Source organism: Gobio gobio (genome assembly GCF_949357685.1).
Source record: "Gobio gobio genome assembly, chromosome: 12".
In the NCBI taxonomy this organism is placed as follows: Eukaryota; Metazoa; Chordata; class Actinopteri; order Cypriniformes; family Gobionidae; genus Gobio; species Gobio gobio.
In genome coordinates, this window is record NC_137105.1 from 46,523,356 (window position 1) to 46,545,253 (window position 21,898).

At 38.4% G+C, this 21,898-nt stretch overlaps 1 protein-coding gene across 2 annotated transcripts in view; it reads right to left on the minus strand.

Moving 5' to 3' along the window:
- bach2b (BTB and CNC homology 1, basic leucine zipper transcription factor 2b) overlaps positions 1 to 21,898 on the minus strand; it is a 152,078-nt gene that overhangs the window by 25,635 nt on the left and 104,545 nt on the right. For both annotated transcript variants that reach the window (XM_079830606.1, XM_079830607.1), the window contains one exon: positions 15,546 to 15,800. In XM_079830606.1, coding sequence (XP_079686732.1) covers positions 15,546 to 15,800 — 255 coding nt within the window. The remainder of the gene's footprint in view (positions 1 to 15,545; positions 15,801 to 21,898) is intronic.

Consider the following 21,898-nt stretch of genomic DNA (forward strand, 5'->3'; position numbering starts at 1 on the left):
CAAAGGAGCAAATTTATCTCCACGACAGATCTGGGACATTTATGCTAATTCCGACTACAGACTATTCTCCCTCCCTGGGCCTCAAAAGGGTCATATTGTTACAAAGCAGGAAATTACATGAACTGTACATCATGCATCCTGACAACTCCTGACTATTCGGGAATTGTGCCAAGCGATTCCTTCCATAAAAAGGTCGCTGAATGTTATAAACCCCTCACACCTGCCCTCTCGTTCATTCATTCCCCCTCTCTTTGATCTTCTGCCTTTCCCCTCTCAGTGTAGCGGAGACGGCTAATTTATGCAAATTCGCTCCGGCAAATTCCTGCATGTCATGAATGTTAATGAGGCAAAGATCCGCATGACAATGTAGCGAATGCTTTACAGGGTGAAAATACAAAACCTCTACTGAAGACGGTACGCCTGCGATATGAAATCTGCTGACTAACCTGACATTAAACTCCGCATGCAGACACAGTCAGATGAGCCGCGGTGCGGCACAAAGTCACGGCTCACGCTGAACTGGAATAAGCGGGGCTACGGTAAGGGCATTTATTGACTGTGCTTTAGGACCTACTGAGACAGCATTTTTAGGCATCATTACAGGCAATTTGAATGTAAAGGAAGGCAGATCAGCAGGCTGTGAAAGACCTTCAAAAATGCCACAAATACCACGTGTAATAAGGTGGAAATACATAATTTTTGCATTTTTAATGCTGCATAAAAAGAAAGAAAATGTCCAAAAATAATTTAAGGATACTATAATAAGGCTCAATGACATGACACTCATTTTTATTAATTATTCAACAAAAAAATATATATATTTAAAATTTGTATGTGAATACTCCTCTTTTACGATAAGCATGTATTTCTCTTTTTGTAAGGCATTAAATAAAAAATCAGGGTGATGTGACGGACCTGATATCATGATGAAGAAACAAAAACTCATTCATATAATACAATTCTTAAAAATAAAAAGTAATTCGCCATAACCTTTTATTATTATTATATTTTTGGATATTTTAACCAAACTGCTTCACTGCTTATTAATATTTGAATTATGTGACAAACATGCAGAAAAGAAAGTGAAAATGATAGAAAAGACTTGAACAAAAAAGACATTCTAAGTAGAAGATTTAAAGGAAACTTCCTTTATTTTAATAAAAAAAAAAGTATTTCCTTTTAATTTCACTTCCTTTCACTATTTAGTATGATTTACAAGAAGTTTTCATCATAGGGACCAAAAAAATTTCCCCACAAGGTCAGAAATGTCTGGTATGGGGATAATTGGTCTCCATAAAGTAGGGTTTACCAAGAACAAACACACACACACACACACGTCTGGTTCGCTATCTTTGTGGGGACTCTCCATAGACATAATGGTTTTTATACTGTACAAACTGTATATTCTCTCCCCTTACACTAACCCTACCCCTAAACCACACACACACACACACACACACACACACACACACACACACACACACACACACACACACACACACACACACACACACACACACACACACACACACACACACACACACACACACACACACACACACACACACACACACACACACACACACACACACATACACACACACACACAAACGTCTGGGTTGCTATCTTTGTGGGGACTCTCCATAGGCGTAATGGCTTTTATACTGTACAAACTGTATATTCTCTCCCCTTACACTACCCCTACCCCTAAACCTACACACACACACACACACACACACACACACACACACACACACACACACACACACACACACACACACACACACACACACACACACACACACACACACACACACACACACACACACACACACACACACACACACACACACACACACACACACACACACACACACACACACACACACACACACACGTTGGGTTTTCATGTTTTGTGGGGACTCTCCATAGACGTAATGCTTTTTATACTGTACAAACTGTATATTCTGTCCCCTTACACTAACCCTACCCCTAAACCTACACACACACACACACACACACACACACACACACACACACACACACACACACACACACACACACACACACACACACACACACACACACACACACACACACACACACACACACACACACACACACACACGTTGGGTTTTCATGTTTTCTTATCTCCATAAGCGTAATGGTTTTTATACTGTATAAACTGTATATTCTGTCCCTTACCCCTAAACCTACACGCACACGCACAAACACATCTGGTTCGCTATCTTTGTGGGGACTCTCCATAGGCGTAATGGCTTTTATACTGTTTAAACTGTATATTCTCTCCCCCTACACTAACCCTACCCCTAAACCTACACACACACACACACCTGGGTCGCTATCTTTGTGGGGACTCTCCATAGGCGTGATGGCTTTTATACTGTATAAACTGTATATTCTCTCCCCCTACACTACCCCTACCCCTAAACCGACCCATCTCACAAAACTCATTCTGTATGATTTGTGAGCTTGTTTCCTCATGGGGACCTAATCTAGTTCCCCACAGTGACACAACATTTCTGTACACATACAAATACCTTGGAACCAGTGGGTTAAAGTAATTGGAAAAATAACTAAAAGTAAAGTTAGCTCTGAAATTTTCAGAATTCATTTTCAGATTAGGTTTGGGTTAGCAGATTTTATGTGAGTGCCCAAATTCCTTTTGTGTCCACTGTATAACATATCTCAGACACGTACACACACACAAAGTCACAAGCAGACGGTAAACACTTGACAGATTTAGAGTTAGCCCTCCCTAGTGCGATGGATTAAATCAGATACTCTACCGGCTAATCCTCTCAAAATGAGGTTTACGATACACAACCAGACAGAGAAAAGGACACGACCTCTCTGCCCTTAAAAGCGAGACATCGCTGCGTCTTTTGGCCTTTAAGACTCTTTCACTCTTGTTTCCCTGTTCTTGAGTAATTTCTCTCCTTACTGAGATTTCCATTTAACAGACGGACTTCCTCTCTTCCTGGCTTCCCCTCGCGTCCCAACCCCCCCCCGGCTGTGATGGAAGACAGATCTCCCTCCATCTGCACGATAGGCTGCCAATGTGTGATGGTCTCGTGATGGCATTCATGTAGTCTGTTATTTCCTCTCTGACCTGCTCGATCCCTCAGGATTACCTCTCGACTGTCCCAGCCAGGTCCTGACCTGCTCAAAAGCTCTCACTATGTTTGTGTATATCACCAATTAACCGTAACACCTGCTGAACATTTCGCCTTTCTCTCAAATGTGACATTTTCTGTATATGAAGTTGCGTTTGAGAAACGGTAAAATTAGTATTGTGGCATAGACATTGAGCACTGAAGTTAAAAAAGTTCAGTAGCAAAAACAAATAAAAGATGGTAACATTTTAGAATTCAAGTTAAATTCATTAACTTTAATAAATTAGGTACCATGAACTAACAAATAACAATACAATGTATTGATTTCGGTTAGGTTAATAGCTATAAATAATTAAATAAATATACTTATATTTTCATTCATAATATATTTAGCTTACATTAATTTATACAACTTGAAATGTTAAAATGTATATATTAGTTTATGTATTATTACAATTTAAAATAATAACTATTTGAATATATGTTAAAATGTAATTCACTCCAGTCTTCAGTGTCACATGATCCTTCAGAAATCATTCTAATCATCATAATCATCATATCTTATTTTATTATTGAAAACATGCTGAATATTTTTTTTCATATTTATTTCATATTCTTTGATGAATAGAAAGTTCTAAAGAAAAGCATTTATTTGAAACAGAAATTCTTTGGAACATTATAAATGTCTTTACTATCACTTTTGATCAATTGAATGCATCCTTGCTGAATAAAAGTATTATTTCTTACTGAGTCCAGACTTTTGAACGGTAGTATATTGTTCATTGTTAATTCATGACACTTAATGCATAAACTAATATTAAAGAATAAAACTCACTTGACTTAAACCTTATTGCATGGAAAGTGTTACCTAAATGACTTAACCTTCATTGATACATCGACTGCTTATAAGGAACAGTGAACCTGCCGCGATTTAACACACGACGAAACATTGGAGGAACAGCAAGCGTGTTAAATTACTATAGAGTTCAGGAGAAGGGAATCTCTTTTCCGAGACGAAATGGGACGACTCTCCTAACAGGCCCTTCAGAAGTGCAGTCTCAAAGAGCTACGCTGCATCTGAAATTGAATACTTCCCTACAATATAGTGTGCTAAAAACATTACGCCAACAGAGTAGTATGTCCAAATACACAGTATTTGGACATTAAAGGTGGGGTAAGTGGTATTTCAAAACTGCTTTAGTAAAGTGTCTCGGGCCGAGTACCAAAACAAACTTATAGCCAATCAGCAGTAAGGGGCGTGTCTACTAATGACGGGGAGAAGAGAGCGCTCAGTGCACTTCATTATTCAAAAGACACGACACAGGACGGACATTAGCCGACCGACGACAGAAAGACAGAGATGGCAGATAAAAAAACACATGTGGAAGATGTCTGTGGAACAAAAGAAGGCTTACGATAAGGCGAACTCAAGGAGCGAAGGCCGAGGTTGCTTTATTTCTTCTCGATAGGCAAGTAACATTGATTTAGTTTCGTTTCACAGAACTAATATGCTGGCTTTTGCTTCAATATGCTCGTGTGTCATGTTCGCTTGTTTGTCCATTTGTGATCGTATTGTCGTTCACTTCAGCGATGATAATTACCCATTCATTTCCACACCGTATAAGCCTGGAGCGTCTAAACCTCCTCACTGTCCAAAGTGTGTGCGAAAAGTAAGATGATAAACTCCTAATAGATGTTTGTTTCCTTTGGTTCCTCTTTTCGCGATCGATATAACCCTCGAATCTTGTCATAATTGTAATATGTCGTGCTCGTGCTATCGAGTTGTCCATGAGAACTGTGTTTGTGTTTTTGGGATGTAAGGGATGACTTTTTCACTGAACATTCAACCTGGATTACCATAGTAACACACATTGCTGTCACTTATTGATGACATCATACCGTCGGTCGGCTGGCACAGCAGATTCCGCCATAGCCTGGGTTACGTATGTGTGGGGCGGAGCTATCAAAATAGGGGCGTGTTTGTTTTGGTGATTTGAAATCAACATCGGTTACCAGAAAGCACTTACCCCTTGTCTGGCTATCACCAGATCAAGCTCAATTTGAGTTTGAACATTGGTCTGGGGAGTCTGCTCTGTATTTTCTACTGCACAAGAGGCGTGATAAACGAGCATAACGTCGCTGTCCGATGAAAACCACGTATGTCCATTTTGCCGATTTTGTGATTTTTCGACGGATTGAATGTCCAGGTTCATTTCCGTATATCGTATGCTTCACATATCTAAATGGCCAATGAAAAGTTGTGAAATCATGTCATCTGATTTTCACGTATATCCATTTGGTGTCAAAGCTGTCAATCACGCCGCGTATCTCCCGCCCTGTGGAAGCATCTCGCCGGTCTCGTGAAGTTGCATCTTCATTTTCACTTTTCTTTTCTGGAATACATTGCCAAATAAACATAGCCTGGTGAGACAATGACTTTCCTTCATCGAGGTAAACGTTTCCCCCCTGACGCCAGACGCACGTATAGGAGTGACAAAATTACGGTAGGACTGTACAAACAAAGGATCTGTCTAGCATTACCATGTCAGTGTATTCATTGTCCCTTCATAGTTTGCAAGAGACATTTAATACATTTATAATTAATATTAAATAAACTAAGCGTATTTAATAAACTAAGACATAGGCTTAGAGCGTATTCCTCTGTCAATATGAAACACGACTTGGCCATTCTAATTAATGATCGGAAGAACGCGTATCGACCACCGTTACTGTAAAATATGCACGTATGTCCATTTAAACTCAATTTTGGTCAAATGTGGATTATATCATTACACTGGCAAGAATATGGTTACATGTAAAGATGCCGTACCAAGTATGACAACGCTACATTCAACTGCTTTTGAAATAGTGTTTTTTTCACTTCCTGAAAAGTAACCGCTTTGGACATACGTGAGTTTCATCGGGCAGCGATGATAAGTTAAATGTCTCTGTACGCAATTGGATAGCCCTTCAACCAATCAGACCGCAAGAGGTATGATCAACGGGCAACGACCCATCGCTTCTCTATCCGTCATTGTGTTAAACCTGCCAATAGCGCGCCAGGTGGATAAGCCAGTCTGTGATTGGTTCGCGCAAAAGTGAAGCAGTAAAAATGAATGTACAGGTTTCCAGACTGAGCTGCAGGACAAAATCAAATTGCCGGCAGATCAGGCTGGGTTTACCCAGTCTAACTTAAGTAGGCAAAAAGTCCTATTACTTCTAAAGGCTCATTCAATGGACACTTTACTATCCCATGAGGCCACGGGAGAGGATTTATGAATGAAGGTGAAGCGTACGCAACTGACGCTGGTAGGTCACATGATAATGACAACATGGTGGATGTAGTACGTCCAGATTACATTCATACTATATAGAAAATACTTTTTTAACTGTCGTGAAGAAAGTTCAAATTCAACCTACTCGATAGTACACGATTTCGGACGCACCACTAGTGTTTTGAGGAATGAGGATATTTTTCAACTCAGTCTATTGGGGTTGTGATTAGTTATGTGTTTTGATGAATGTGTACTTTACTGTGTACTGTGTGTGTGTTTGGGTTTGAGAGTGTTGCAATGGTGCTGAATTTCATGTGGTTGCTGTTCACAAGTGGCTCCATGTGGAGGACTGTAAACTTTATAACAGGAGGTGGTTTGAGGTCGCTGTACAGACTAGTGCTGAATCAGACTAGCCGAGACAGACATACATAAACATACAGACACAGACTGACACTGGCTGTCTAAAGCAATGCTGAATCACAGTGACACAGCTGCAGTGCACAGCTGCGGGACTCCAGTATGCACACACACACGTCTGGTTCGCTATCTTTGTGGGGACTCTCCATAGACGTAATGGTTTTTATACTGCACAAACTGTATATTCTCTCCCCTTACACTAACCCTACCGCTAAAATGACCCATCACACAAAACTTTCAGCCTTTTTACATTTTCAAAAAAACTCATTCTGTATGATTTATGAGCTTGTTTCCTCATGGGGACCTCATTTTAGGTCCCCACAGTGACATGAGCCCCCATGAGTCAGTGTGCATTCAGGAAAAACATGAACACAACACACACACACACACACACACACACACACACACACACACACACACACACACACACACACACACACACACACACACACACACACACACACACACACACACACACACACACACACACACACACACACACACACACACACACACACACACACACACACACACACACACACACACACACACACACACACACACACGTTCTTGTACATCTGTCTTTGTGGGGAAAGTCACTGACACAATGCAATCTCTAGCTCCTTACCCTAACCATCACAGCTGACTGCAAAACCCAAAGCCTGACCCTAAACCTACCCTTATCCTGATTATAACCTGATCCCTAAAACCAAGTCTTGACCCTCAAACAGGCCTTTAAAGGGTCTCAGAAAGAGAGGACCGGCCAAAATACCCTCACTTTACTCTCTTTGTCCTCACTCCGCTGGTCTAAAACTCAAAACAGTCATCACAAAGATAGTTGTACAAGTACACACACACACACACACACACGCACGCACTTTCAAGCTCTGAAAGACTACATTAAAATACATTGTATTCTGTGAAAAACAGAATATGGAAAACAGGTATTAATAAAGGGATGTTGTAGGAGTCTTTCACTAATGATGGGATAATGGCTGTACATTATCCTGCTTGTTATATGGCTACTCACCAAATAAGTACATAAGTGGACATAAAACATTGATTTTAGTTTAAATTATTGTATAATACTACCTGCATTAAGCTTCCGCTAAGAGCAAAGTAGTCCATTACAATGTACAAAACAATTCTCTATAACAGCTCTGCGAGAGGTAGTGAAATCCAGACAAGAGGAATAGACTAACACTGCAAGTGACAGTAAATATGGGAGTCCTCTGAGGTCCTTTTCAATTCAATAACTGAGAGGAAAGATGTTGCCATTAGCGTCAGTATGAAACTCAAGCGAGCAAATCTGCAGTGCGACATGAGAAAGAAGCACCAGTTTCTTTTCCCCGGATGAGCAGAATGATATAAAGCATTGCCATGGACAATGGTGAATATTAGGGAATAGAGTGCAAAAGTGCCCATTAATTTTTTTGCAGACTTGGTTATGGTTTAACAAACATGCCTTCGTTAAAGAGTTATAAGCTTTGAACGCATCCATCCAGCTATGAGGTGAATCAAACCTGATTTAAATCAAAAAAGCGTTTGAAATTGGACAAAAATACAAAAGGTGCAAGACTGTGTACTTTACGGCTTTAATGAGGTAAAGAACTACAATCCATGAAACATTTTAAATGACAATCAAATTAAAAACGGTGCAAATTATATAAAATTACTGGTTTACAGAATTTACAGACTTACAAATATGTATACAAATTGTTAAGTAGTTTGAGTTCTGCTGTGATTGGTGGACATTTCTCTGCAGAACCATGGGTAATGTAGTTTTTCCACCAGGAATGCTGCGTTTAACACGATTGTTTAAAAATAAAGTTGAAATAATGCGGGCTGATGGCTTCAACAATAGCCATATTTCATAGTTCACAGTAGATCTGTTTTTAAAGGTTTGTAAGTTAACGTTCAAATTCAATTCCTCTATGGGATGTTTACTTCTGGAACCCGCCTGTTGCACTCTATTAAAAAATATTCAAAAATTTAAGACCGCTGGAGGGTGCGATTAACCAACCAGAACCACGTATTCCAGAAAGATGTGTATAATAATGCATAGAGCGCTGGGTTATGCTTTTATTACATGACAGCTTTAAGACAACTGTCAAAAGTAATGCATGAGTCACAAGAAAAGCAGAAAGAGAAAAAAAGAAAAAAAACAGACGGGGAGGAAACAGGGATGAAAACATGAGCTGTTGGGTGGTGTCACAAAATAATACAGAATCATTTGAATCATCAGGTTAAACTGGTATGACAAATTATATGATTAAGGAATATAATAGAGGAACAGAGTAGCGAATCCCTCGAAAATGAGTCACACTTAAAAATGTTTATGCTGAACTACATCTTATCTACAGATGATGAACGAACTAAAAATAAACATCTGTGGCAGAGACAGACCTAAGACTTACACACGGTTTCATCATGTGACGGATGGCCATTCATATAGACTCCCAAAATGCCAGTTAAAGGAATAGTTCACCCAAAAATGACAATTATCCCATGATTTACTTCAAGCAGTGTTCATTTTGACAGCAAATTTTTATTTAGTTTCCCTCATAGTCTTTTGACTAAAATGCCATTTAGTTTTAGTCATATTTTAGTCACCTGAATTGTTTTCAGTTTTAGTCTAGTTTTAATCGACTAAATACCATAAGATTTTAGTTGATTAAACCACCATAGATTTAGTCGACTAAAATCTAATGAGTTTAGTTCAATTGTAATGCATTCATTGAGCATTTAAGCATTACATAACCAACTGTTACTTGAATACATGTCAAAACGGACATTTTGACATAAATCTGTTTTTGACCGCTCAAGCGCAGAAAATACAGGAGATCAATTAACTTTTTTTTTTAAACATATATATAGTTTTTTACAATTTTGTATCTCTATTTTAGATAGTACATCAGGTTAAGCTAAAGCTTCAAATAATTTTAAGGTTTTTATTTTATTTTATTTCAGTTAACGTTTATTTAATTTCAAGTAATGAATATTTTTTTATAGTTTTAGTTAACTATTTTAACCCTGATACTTTATTAAATAATATGTGTCAAATACTTTTCTTAGTCTTTCCTCCTGACTACGAATTAAATGGGAATGAAATGAAATAAAGTTTATTGTGTAACCAAAAACGTATATATATAATGCGTGACTTAATTATAAACAAGCTCGAAATACATTGTGACTCTTATTTTGAAATGTCTACGCCTTAGAGTTGTTCAGATGAGGGAGATAAAATATGCTTTGTGTTACAACCGTCTAAAACATATTACCATATAAACATCGTAAAGTAAACGTTGTCATTATTCATCAGCATTAGTTCATAAACAATTACCTGGCATAAATGTGTGTTATTCATTGATTGAGCTACTGTCACGTGAGCCTGTAGAACACAGATTCAGAAGGCCTTTATTAACCCTCTGGAGCCATGTGGAGCAGTTATATAATGGATGGATGCACATTTTGGACTTCAAAATCTCGACCCCCGGCCCATTCACTGCCATTATAAAGCTTGGAAGAGGGTGAGCAAATCATGGGGTAATTTTCAGTTTTGGGTGAACCATCCCTTTAACAAGGCCCATCTGAGTATCTAACTGGTAGGTCGCAGCCAAAGTCCTGGCAGCCATCTTGGTAACACCCATTTTTTTTGTTGTTAATTTGCATTTTACCTACAATACAAGTGCAGACCAAAGTCTGTGACAGTGTTCACCAAGAAAAGTAATGTGGTCACGGCGCAAAGCGGAAATTAATTTAATTAATACATTTCGAAAATATTTTTCCAATCTGCAATAAAATTGGGACAACAGGAGGTACATAAAGTCTGAAAGGAATTACGTTCCTACAGCTGCCAAATTGACTTCTCCCATTCCTTTTATGAGTGGCTCACCTTTTTTTCTGTTACTGTGTTACTGTATGTGATTGCATCAGTCTAAAAACAAATAAAAACTCATATGCCATTCATACAAATAAGCTTGTAAAGCTAAATAAATAGGGTTATCAACTAAAAAGGGGAGCAAAAGTTTCCATTATCTTTTACTGTAGACGTCACAGGTTATGCAATCAAACTATTATAATCATATTTTGATGCAAATTCATGTCACATGGTAATATAATTAATAATAAGAAAATATTTGGCCCAGTGTTTATTCCATGTGTTAGGTTGGCAAATCACTTAAATAAATTACTAACAATTTTGCATATTGTTGTGCCTTATATGCAGCTCATGATAGTTTTAATAGAATTCAAATGTCAATTTCGTCCAAAAACAATTTTGCCACTGTGTTGGTTGCAAGTGGTTGTCCAATATAAAATCTGTAAGAGCGAAACCATTAGAGAACCACTGATCTAACGTGTGGTTTGTCTCCTAATGACTGTGGCTGAAGGGAATCCGAGACCGTCATCAAGCAAAACCTCTAATGTGAAAGTCAAATAATTACCACTACTGACATAACAACCAAATATCACACCTGAGATCACACTCAAGACCCATAAAGAAACGACCAATGCGTTATTTAGTATTAAGGCATAAAGACATTGCAGGAAGTACAAACAGTGATTTCTCTATGGATCTCTTCGTATTGGAATCCTGGAAGTCTAATACGGGGTTTCTTGCATCTCCGTAGGGGGTTGAAGCTGTTTTTCTGTCTCTCTTCATGATCTGATTCCCAACAAAGAGCCGATTAAGGGCCTCTCTCTCTCTCTCTCTCTCTCTCTCTCTCTCTCTCCCTGTACTCAACATTCGCTGGCTAACACAGATGATGTCACTAACCCGATGCGGTCCCCACGACTCAACAATAACAAGGTCATCCGGGAGGGGTGGGGTGGATGTGAGGGGTGTTGCGGAGGGGAAGAGAAGGAGGTGGCAGTGCTCTTTGTTTCACATTTCATCTGCAGTGGATTTTTTTCATCAACCACCCCACCAGCAGCACACCCCCACCGCAGCTTAAAACCCCCCATTCTTCTCCACCATCACTTGCCTCATGTGACACATAGGGGGCGATGTTGAGCAAACCCTGAATGCTGAGCTGAACTCACTGGATGCTGCGGCGCAAGTGTGCGACACACAGAGCACAAAGTCTACACAGAAGGCTCTGTAACTAAAAGGAACCGGTTGCAAAATATGAAACGCTCTGTGCTATTAAAAAAGCACTCAATCGAACCCCTTTGATCTTATCTGTAATACGCATGACATTTATCCGTATTAATAGCGAGAGACAGTAACACATTTGAGGCGAAGATAAGCACGCTTTTAAATCCACTGACTCTTTTTTTTTTTTAAATCTTTGAAAGATGTAATTCCCTCCTCGTTCACACTCACACCTGAGTATGAGAGTGAGAGACTGATGAATAATTCAGGCGAGATGTGAATGAAAGAAGTATTCCAGTTTGCTGGAAGTCTCTAGAACTTTATTAAACCCTATAAAAACCTGTTGCTTTCCTTGTTATGAACATTCCTCAATCACAGAACAAGGCAATGCCAATACTCTTCAACAGGCATATTAGATAATACATAATCCTCATCACTAATGTGGTCGTAGCCATTGTTATTAATGCTATACCAATATTATAATAGTATTTATGAATATTTTAAATGAGCTTTTATTTGTATATTTTCAGCACTTTATTTTAAGGTTCAATTCTCACTGTTAACTAGTATCATGCATATTACTAGTATTTTGGCTGTTTATTAGTACTTATAAAGCACATATCAATGCCTTATTCTGCATGACCTTATTCTACATCACATAATCCTAAACTTAAACGCTACAAAAACGACCTTTCCAACCATTAATAAGCAGTAAATTATGAGTTTAATGAGGCGAACGTCGTAATTTTGGTACTTCAGCAAATGTATTTATTTCAGCTATTTGTCAAGGCAACATTTCTAATTTTCACTTCACTTCAATTTAAGTTTATCCAATATTTATATTTTATTTTATTTCAGCAGAACTTAATACTTTTTTTGAAAAATTTTTTTATTGTTAATTGTTTGCACTAACACTTGTCGACGCCCACCTTAAACCACACACGCCCCGTGCTTTACAAGTGTCCCATTTCTGAGGATATGCATGTGAGAGTGAATATACGAGCAGAGGTGTGAATACATCACCAGAGGCGTTCTTAGCTCACATTAACACCTCTGTGGAAAACTCAATCACTCCAAAGCTCGGAAAGCAGAGGTGTGTGTACATGCATTTCTGTGGTATGTGGTATGTGGTAATATGTATGTCCTTGGAGTCCAAAGCTGGGCTTGAATCACAGTTTTAATTGTTAAATTGCATTAAATGAATCGTTATTGCTTCCACACATCTAGGAGTTATGGAGTGCAACAGTCCACTTTATAAGCCATGAACCAAACAAACCAGCTAAAAGATGAATCACAACATTATAAACTTTGATTTGAAAGTATTTGTACAAGACTGTGTGCCAAACAGAGTGAGATAACTATAATCCCATGAAGAATGGCATCAATTGAAAACGATGGAGAAACTTTTTAAACTAGTGATTTAAAGATTTAAACTAGTGCTGTCAAAATTAGCGAGTTAACGCATGCACATTTTTTTTTTCAGTTTAACGCGTTAAAAATATGTAATGCGATTAACACAGCATCCATTTTCTATCATACTTTGGCTAGCGTTACATTATATAATCACGCTCTTATTCCTTACAAATGCTTTTAAACCATTCAAACGTGACAAGACAAAAGAGAACATGTCGTCTTTGAATGTCCTGACTATGTGATACACACACGACACACAGAAAGACACCAGTATCGCGCGCACAAACAGCGCAGCAGAATCCAGTTCCTTTTCACGCTTGAACAAAAAATAACACACAGAAGTATGCCAAAATGCCTATTTGTTGCGTATTCTCATGAGAGCAGTCTTAAATGAGTTAAATAACGCTTATTTAAAGGAACACTCCACCTTTTTTGAAAATAGGCTCATTTTCCAACTCCCCTAAAGTTAAACAATTGAGTTTTACCGTTTTCGGTAAAACTCTTTGGTCATTTTTGAGCGAGATGCTAACGGTCTAATCAGATTCAATGATCTATGCTAAGCTATGCTAAAGGTGCTACCGCCAGACCCGCAGCTCGGCTGAATGGATTCGAAAGCGGTAAAACTCAACTGTTTAACTCTAGGTGAGCCTATTTTCAAAAAAAGAGGAGCGTTCCTTTAAAGAGTTGTGAGAAAATGAGATGCGCGTGACGTGTTCGGCAGCGGCAGATCTTAAAGTGACAGCAGCCTAATAAACCAGTCGCTGTGATTCTGTCATTAATGTTAATCAAAGAACAAAGGGAACAGAGAAAATTGTAGATTTAATAACGATTCATCTATTTAATTTATAGTTTATACTGTAAAAAAAGCATACAAAAATATACACTAACAATTTTTATGTTTAACAGGTATAGGAAGGCCACCGGTAAATATGACATTCATTATAATGTGTTTATGTGAAGATTATTCACTTAAATTAAAAGTAATTTTTTTAAAGCCTAATAAATGTTGAAATTTATATAGCTTTGAATTATAATGTAATGTTGAATGTCTGTCATTAATGTTTAAAAGAAAAATCAGTTTCATCGAGACATCAGCATTAGTATCAGTGATTTCATTCATAAAAAGATGCCATTACAACAAATATAAAAAAATATACTGTCTTTAACAAAATATTTCACGTTTCTTGCAAAAATGCATTTTAAGCATTTCTTTTTTTGCTATGTTGAACATGTTTATTTAAAAAACAACCTCAAATAATGTGGACTGGCAGCTTATCAAGTTATCATTTAAAATGAATAACCATATGAAGAAAATGAATGCAATTTGCACTATAATATTAAATTCTCTTATCCATCATTGTGCTAAATCAGTAAGTATGCCATCCTGAAACACTAGCAATTTTAACAGTTTGCTTACTAAAATAATGCTTGACACTACAGTCACTTGTAAAATATGAAATTAGTGTCTAAACTAAATCTTATTATTAGACATATCGACAATACAATTTTCATAAGCTTTGTTTACCAATAGCCACATTAATTGTTTTCTAGCTTCTTTGAAAACTCAGCATTAAATATGCATTTTTATTGCACCTTCGTGGCTATATCTTTCTTAAAACAGCTGTTATGAACTTTAAATGTATGCACATGACATTAAAACCCTTAATAGCTACTTTACATGCTAAAAGGAGGGAATGAATCATGTACATCCCATTAAAATCACACTATGTTCTTACTGTGCCACGTAATATAAACTATAATAAATGCATCCATTTGTTATGCTAATGCTCTGCTTTCGAGAAACTTTGCATCTTAATTCTGGATTCATGAACCAGAGTGGAGATGGAGGGTTAATGCAACAGATGCTAGTTCATTAAATGTGCATTTTGAAATGCAGGAGAAGACAAACTACTGCTCATGTAGGTGCACGAGTGTGTGTTGGAGACACGTGGATATTGCTCATAAAGATGGGTAAAATAATGGCCGCTGCCATATGGTAAATAGACAGGTGATGAGTGTCGATTATAGTCATGCTTTAATGTACAGTATAAAGCTACAATAGTGATTTTTATAACTTAAACATAAAAAAATTATGCATGGAAGACCATGTCAATACATTTGCTATCAGACTTGTGACCTGGCGACCTCTCAATAGATTATTAAAAACATTAAACGTGCATGATAATAAAACACTGTGTTGATTCATACCTCCTCTGGCATGCTGAGAACCAGTTCATTGTCACTTTGGGTGACGAACCCCTGTAGGAAGTACTCGCTGCAGGCCGCTAGGACGGCCCTGTGCGCGCGGAACTCCTTCCCCTCCACCAGCACGGTCACATCACAGAGCAGGCCCTGCTTCCGCTGCTCATTCAGACCCAGCAGGATGTTGGTACAGTGCACCGTCGACTCATACACGTACATGGGAGCTTCAGACTTCTCATCCACGGACATACCGCTCACACCCTGTGTAGAGAGAGACAGAGAGACATGGAGAGGTCAACTGATGTCATCCAGATGATCGCAGCAGTGCATCCAAAACTGGTCCAAAACGAACACTCTTTAAAAGTCTAACGTGAGTACAATTAGGCTTTGGAGATCAAATAAAATGAGCTAGAGAGGAAATGCGGTCACAAAGAGTGCAAATGGTTTAAATATAGCAAGACGAACCTTGTTTTATCTGATGTAAGTGAAATCAGAAGTGATTATCTAATAACGATCAAAGTATTCGTGTTTACATTGCACATGGTTCTCTGATCTTCTGGAAGCTGCTTGTACGTGACTGGCATGTTTTGTCTCAGAAGCCAGTTTTTTCCTCATGGGTCCTTATTACAGAAACTCCCCGTTCTAAAATTTTAAGTAAAGAACAGACTATTATGATCCAATCAAAAACCGGCAACAAATAAAAACAGGATTTTAGGATGGTTCTGTATGGCCCCACAAAACAAATAAAACGTAAACTGGCTAAAATACTGTATGCTGTGAATAATATAATGGCCTGCTGTTTCAGTAAAGTAAATGAATACATTGTAGTGAGACAATAAATATATATTTAATTTATATATATATATATAAAAAATATATAAGTATAATTAGGTGTAAAAAAGGTACAAAGATGTCCTTTTAAGGGTACTGCCCCAGTTGTTGTACCCCTAAAGGTACAACTTTTGCACTTTTTTCTGTGAGTGCAGAAATAGAAATATAGAAATACATTTTTTAAAGAAATATTTATATTATTATAGTTGATTATTATCAACAACAGAAATAAGCTGTACTAATTAACATTAAATAGTTCGAAGCTTCAGTCTCTCTAAACCTTCTTTCCGACAGCCTGCTTTGCTCTGATTGGTCAGATGGCCCTGTCTGTTGTGATTGGTCTACCAATTACAGCACGTGTTTGAAACAAAACTCCTATTACCATATCTGAATTTCAGCTCCAGAGGCTTCCTCAGCACTTGCCACATAGAGATATGCACAGTAACAATGGATCATTTTCCATATCAATTCAAGTGCATGCAAAGGAGCTACAACTACAAAACAACAAAACTACAAAGTAGACGTCGTGTGTGGGCAGCCAATGAACACCATATGCTGGCATTATGCAAATGTCTTGCATTGTTGCGTAAGTATGGAAGTGAGACTCGAAGTGAAACTCGTTTCAGAAGTTTCTTTCTTTTAGGAGACAATGACTTTTATTGTCGTGCACTTTGATCTTTAAAACTTTGCAGACCTTTTACATTCACAAACAGCGATATTACACACTGCCTGAAAGGGAATATTCGCAAAAGCATTATAGGGAGACTTTAACTCTTTCCCCGCCAAACAGGGAATTTTCTGGGTGCTCTGACACATCTTCAGAAAGAGAACAGAATCTCCTGATCAAAACACATGCGAAGAAGATGCAGAAACAAGCGATATCATATGAAATCATATGCATATGTAAAATAACGCGATCATCAAAATTAAGAAGCAGATCTATCAAAACTGCCTGTTACTGAATGAAATGTCGACCCAGGACGAGCTACAGGACTGAAGCATTAGGGGTGTTGATGGACTCGATTTACTCCATCTGTGTTTTGATCATCGTTCTGAATCCAATCCAGATGTAGTCTTTAACAAAAACTATGATTTTCTCAGCTTTTTGATCAAAATGTTACTTTTTTTTAATGAAACTTACCCACATTCAAGTGTTGATAACAAAGAATGCACGTCTTTGTTCTTTCTTTCGATATATTGCATGTTCATATATTCATAAAACAAAATGCTCTGGGGGCCATGAGATTTTTGTGAAAATTACCAAAAACGCTGGTGGGGAAAGAGTTAATATGTTATTATGAGCATACCTTAACAATGAACAATGGTATTAAATAAATCAATTATATAAATTGAATTACCGTAATATATACTATAATATATAATTTTTTTTCTAGATTAATACACAGAGAAAAAGGGTGTGAAAATGTTACCTTTAGGAATACATCAGCTTGTCACTGGGGCAGTACCCTTAAAAGGACATATTTGTACTTCATTAGGTTCATAGTAGTTTTTTAATAGTATTTGTACTCTAAGATATTATGCCCCTTTTAGGAGGTGCCTTTTGTACCCTTTATTGTACAAAAGGTACAGTTTTGACACCCGTTTTGTGTGTGTAAGTGCTGTAAAAATGGTTGTTTATTTATAGTTCATGACACCTATGCATTTACTAATGTTAATCAACAGAAACATATTTTAAAGTGTTCCCATTTACATTCATTTGGCTAATGCTCAACAATCTCACCGTGACCACCTCCTCAAAGATGCCACCTACAGCAAGCGAACGCACAGCCACACAAAGCAACAGCAAAAATAAAGCCCAAACCCTCCCACATGACCAGAGCGGGGATCAGCTGCTGTCTCAGCATTCACACTCTCTCATTTAACATACACCCCCACGTAAGCAGGTACACAATCACACTTTAAACAATGATCCTGTGCGCGCGCACAGTGGCAGATTAGCTGGGGAGAGTGATTTAGCTGTCAAAACAGTGGGGTCTCCGCTATCGGTTCTTACGTAGGAGGCACACAGAGAGATGCTGGCGCATGTGATCTTCAGACATCCAGTCACAAAGATTACCTTGATCTCTTTTTCTCTTTCCTTTCCCCTTATTTCACCCATCAAAGAGGCTCAGCCGGTGGATGTGTGATTAGGGACTTAAGGGTCTCTGGATGCTGGATCAACTCTGTGTACACAAACATGTCCTGCCCCCGTACCCCAGGTCCTGTATCAGTACCCTTCGACAATCGCTCCTCACAATGACGCCGACACGTTTAATCTCATCAGTCTGGAAGCAGGGATTCTCGTTGGATCGACTGCCTTCTGGCTGCCAAGTGAATATCACTAACCTCAAATTAGCATTCAGCCCTGCTGCTGATTTGAATAAGTGCCGATTGAATATGACGAGTCAGGAGCAAACCTCAGCATAAAGCACAACCGTAAGATCCTCTTAAGGAATTTTATTTGCATTATTGGCAAGGAGTGCATTACGTTCTCTGAACATATACCAGGCCAAGCAAATCCGTTCATTTAGAAAGAATTGAAAGAGACAGGCTTGAAATTGCTACCCCAGCGCCATGCTAAACCCTGGGTAAAAGTACCTTTAGAGACTTTAGATGGATCCAGCTTGAACATGACCTGTTTTAATAACAAAAGGTAGAATACAATAGGCTAATAATATTACATAGCTAAAAAATATACAAAATAAAAATGCAAAGAATGTTCGTCCCACAGTTTAAAAGGCCTGTGCACACCAGGGCTGAATCCGAAATCGCCCACTAAACCCTCGTTCACTATTCCCTACGTAATCCACTCATATAGTTCACTTGAAGGAGTGAATGAAAATGCGTGAAGTCGGATAGCCGTTGAGTGTACATCGGCTGTACACTCGCTATTGCGGTGCAATGTGGGATGAGTGCCCTTAATAACGTCCACTATGGTTTCGGACACCACCACGGATGGCTGTCCCCTCAAATAGTCCCCCATTTGATTATTTGAAATACTAAAATGATTAAAACAGAAATAAAGCTAAAACTAAACTTAAAGGCACAATATGTAAGATTTTTAGATTAAAATATCCAAAAACCACTAGAACAATGTTATAGATTTTGTTGACCCGTGTATTATCCCAAACGTTTCCAACAATGTTTAAATCCAGAGAAATCCGCTATTTTAACCAGTGTTACCGACCGTGTCCTTGCGTCATTTAGCAACAGTCATTTAGTCATCCTGTTTTTATTAATAAATGTTTGGCGCAGGTCTCTCTCATTAGCATTAGCACGTCCAGCTTCATACCACCGTAACGCTAATAAAACTTTAATACATTCACTCATTCATGAACATGATTTTTGCCCGAGTCCGTCGGATTCCTTTCCATCGGCTGTGGAGGTGAAGAGTCAAGACTACAAGTCCCATGATTCCACGCTCATTCACGCCGTCATCAAGCTACACCTTTGTTTTGAATAAGCGACCTCTAGTGGCCAAACTTACATACTGTGCCTTTAACTGAAAATCTAAAAATAAAATCTTATTCAAAATATTAGTAAATATCCTAAAATACAATAATTGTGTTATGAAAATATTAACATTTAAAAATATTTATATTATAAAATATAATGAATATTATAAATGATACATTAGATTATGTTGACGCTTTGATATACCACATACTAGAATTCATGCACCATAGTATTTACATGGAACTCCAAGAAATCCCTTGGTATAGGTCCAAAAATACATGGAAGCATTTTAATAAACATGGTAGACCCGCGCTACCTCGTCCAAAAAGCCATGCTACTTTGTGACACACATTTTCAGAAGCTTAATGTACAAGTACAAATGTTGCATTGCTCAGGGTTAAAGTGCCTTTAGCCCGGGGTTTAAAAAGCTGATAAACCGAGGTTAAGCGCAGCATGAAAAGACATACAGAAAGAGAGGATGCTTAAGCTCTGAATCAGACAGATTTAAACTGCTTTTGAAACTACACAATCTCTACTTTCAGTCTCTGCCAGCAGTCTTTTCCACAACACACTGAGCTATTTAAGTTGTCCGGGGCCAACTTCTGCTTGCGGAATGATCGGTGCATGACTAAACAATTCCTACAGAGCTCTAGTGGCAGCCAACACTGCTCTTTCCATCCCTGCTGAAGCCAGGGCTGCCCCTGTCTGCCCTGCTGCGGTGAGGATTGTGCAGCCAGCGCTCCTCCCTGCTCCCACAACCACCACTGACTGCACCTTAGGCAAACTCTGACCCACAGAGACACAGGCTTGAAATTTCTTACCCTTGTCATCTTGATTTAACTCCTGACTGGGCAAAACTCCGCACAGACGGGCGCAAACACTCGAAGCTCGGCTCCATTCAAGGCAGGTTGCATGCAGTGGTTCTCGTCCTTCGATCAGAGCGAGCCTGTAAAAGCTGTGAGCCTTGACGAACACTGACGCTTTACTGCAGCACAAATTAAAACGTGAAAGCGGAAAGTTGTCCTTGGTCATTGGAAATGGCTGTGTGTGCAAATGGAAACTCCTCAACCAAAAGAGAATGGAATCAGTGGGCCAGATGCCTCCCTCTCTTTCTTTCTCTTTCTTTCTTATCTCTCTCACTCAGTCTCAGAGAAATTCAAACCACACGGCATGTGGGTTCAGGGATCCTATACTGCAGTGTGTGAGTGTGAGTGAGTGAGCGTGTGCATATGTGCATGTGTGTGGGAGGGACACTGTGGTTACCATGAAAAGAAAGAAAACGAAAGACAAAGAGAGGTAACTAATGCGTCTGTGCAAAGCACCAATCACTAGTGTTGTAGTACTCAAGACCGGTCTTAAGACCATTTTTTGAAGGTCTCGGTTTCGGTCTCAGACTAAGAGGACTCTGGATTTTATCTCAAGACCACAATTGTGAGGATATCATTAAATTGCCGGTGCATCGTCTGAACATCATTAATGAAATTTGATGTAAAACTTACTGCTTAAATGCAATCAATAACTGATCTCTAATGTGATTTCTTTTGTTACTGTTGTGCCGATTTCGAAATCAATGCAGGCTTGTCTCAAAAAGTCAAAATTAATATAAATGCCCACAAAATTCAAGATATGATTGCAAAAACGTACTTGTATGAGATCTTGTTTTTTTTACATAACATAGGATATAATTAAGCAATATCCCAAGAGCTGTTTTAACGAATATTAACACGATTGCAAACGTGATATTGACGGGAAGTTAATATTTAGTGACTTTTGAATGCTATTTCGCCAACGTATTTCGTTACTAAATGAATCAGCAGCTTTGAAAAAATCAGTTGAGTAAATGACTCACCGATAATTTTATTATATTTCACTTTCATATTTAAAAGTAGGTAAAGACAATATCTTGGTCTTAACCCCACAATATCTTGGTCTTGTCTTGGTCTTAACCCCACAATATCTTGATCTTGTCTTGGGCTCAACCCCACAATATCTTGGTCTTGTCTTGGTCTTAACCCCACAATATCTTGGTCTTGTCTTGGGCTCAACCCCACAATGTCTTGGTCTCAACCCCA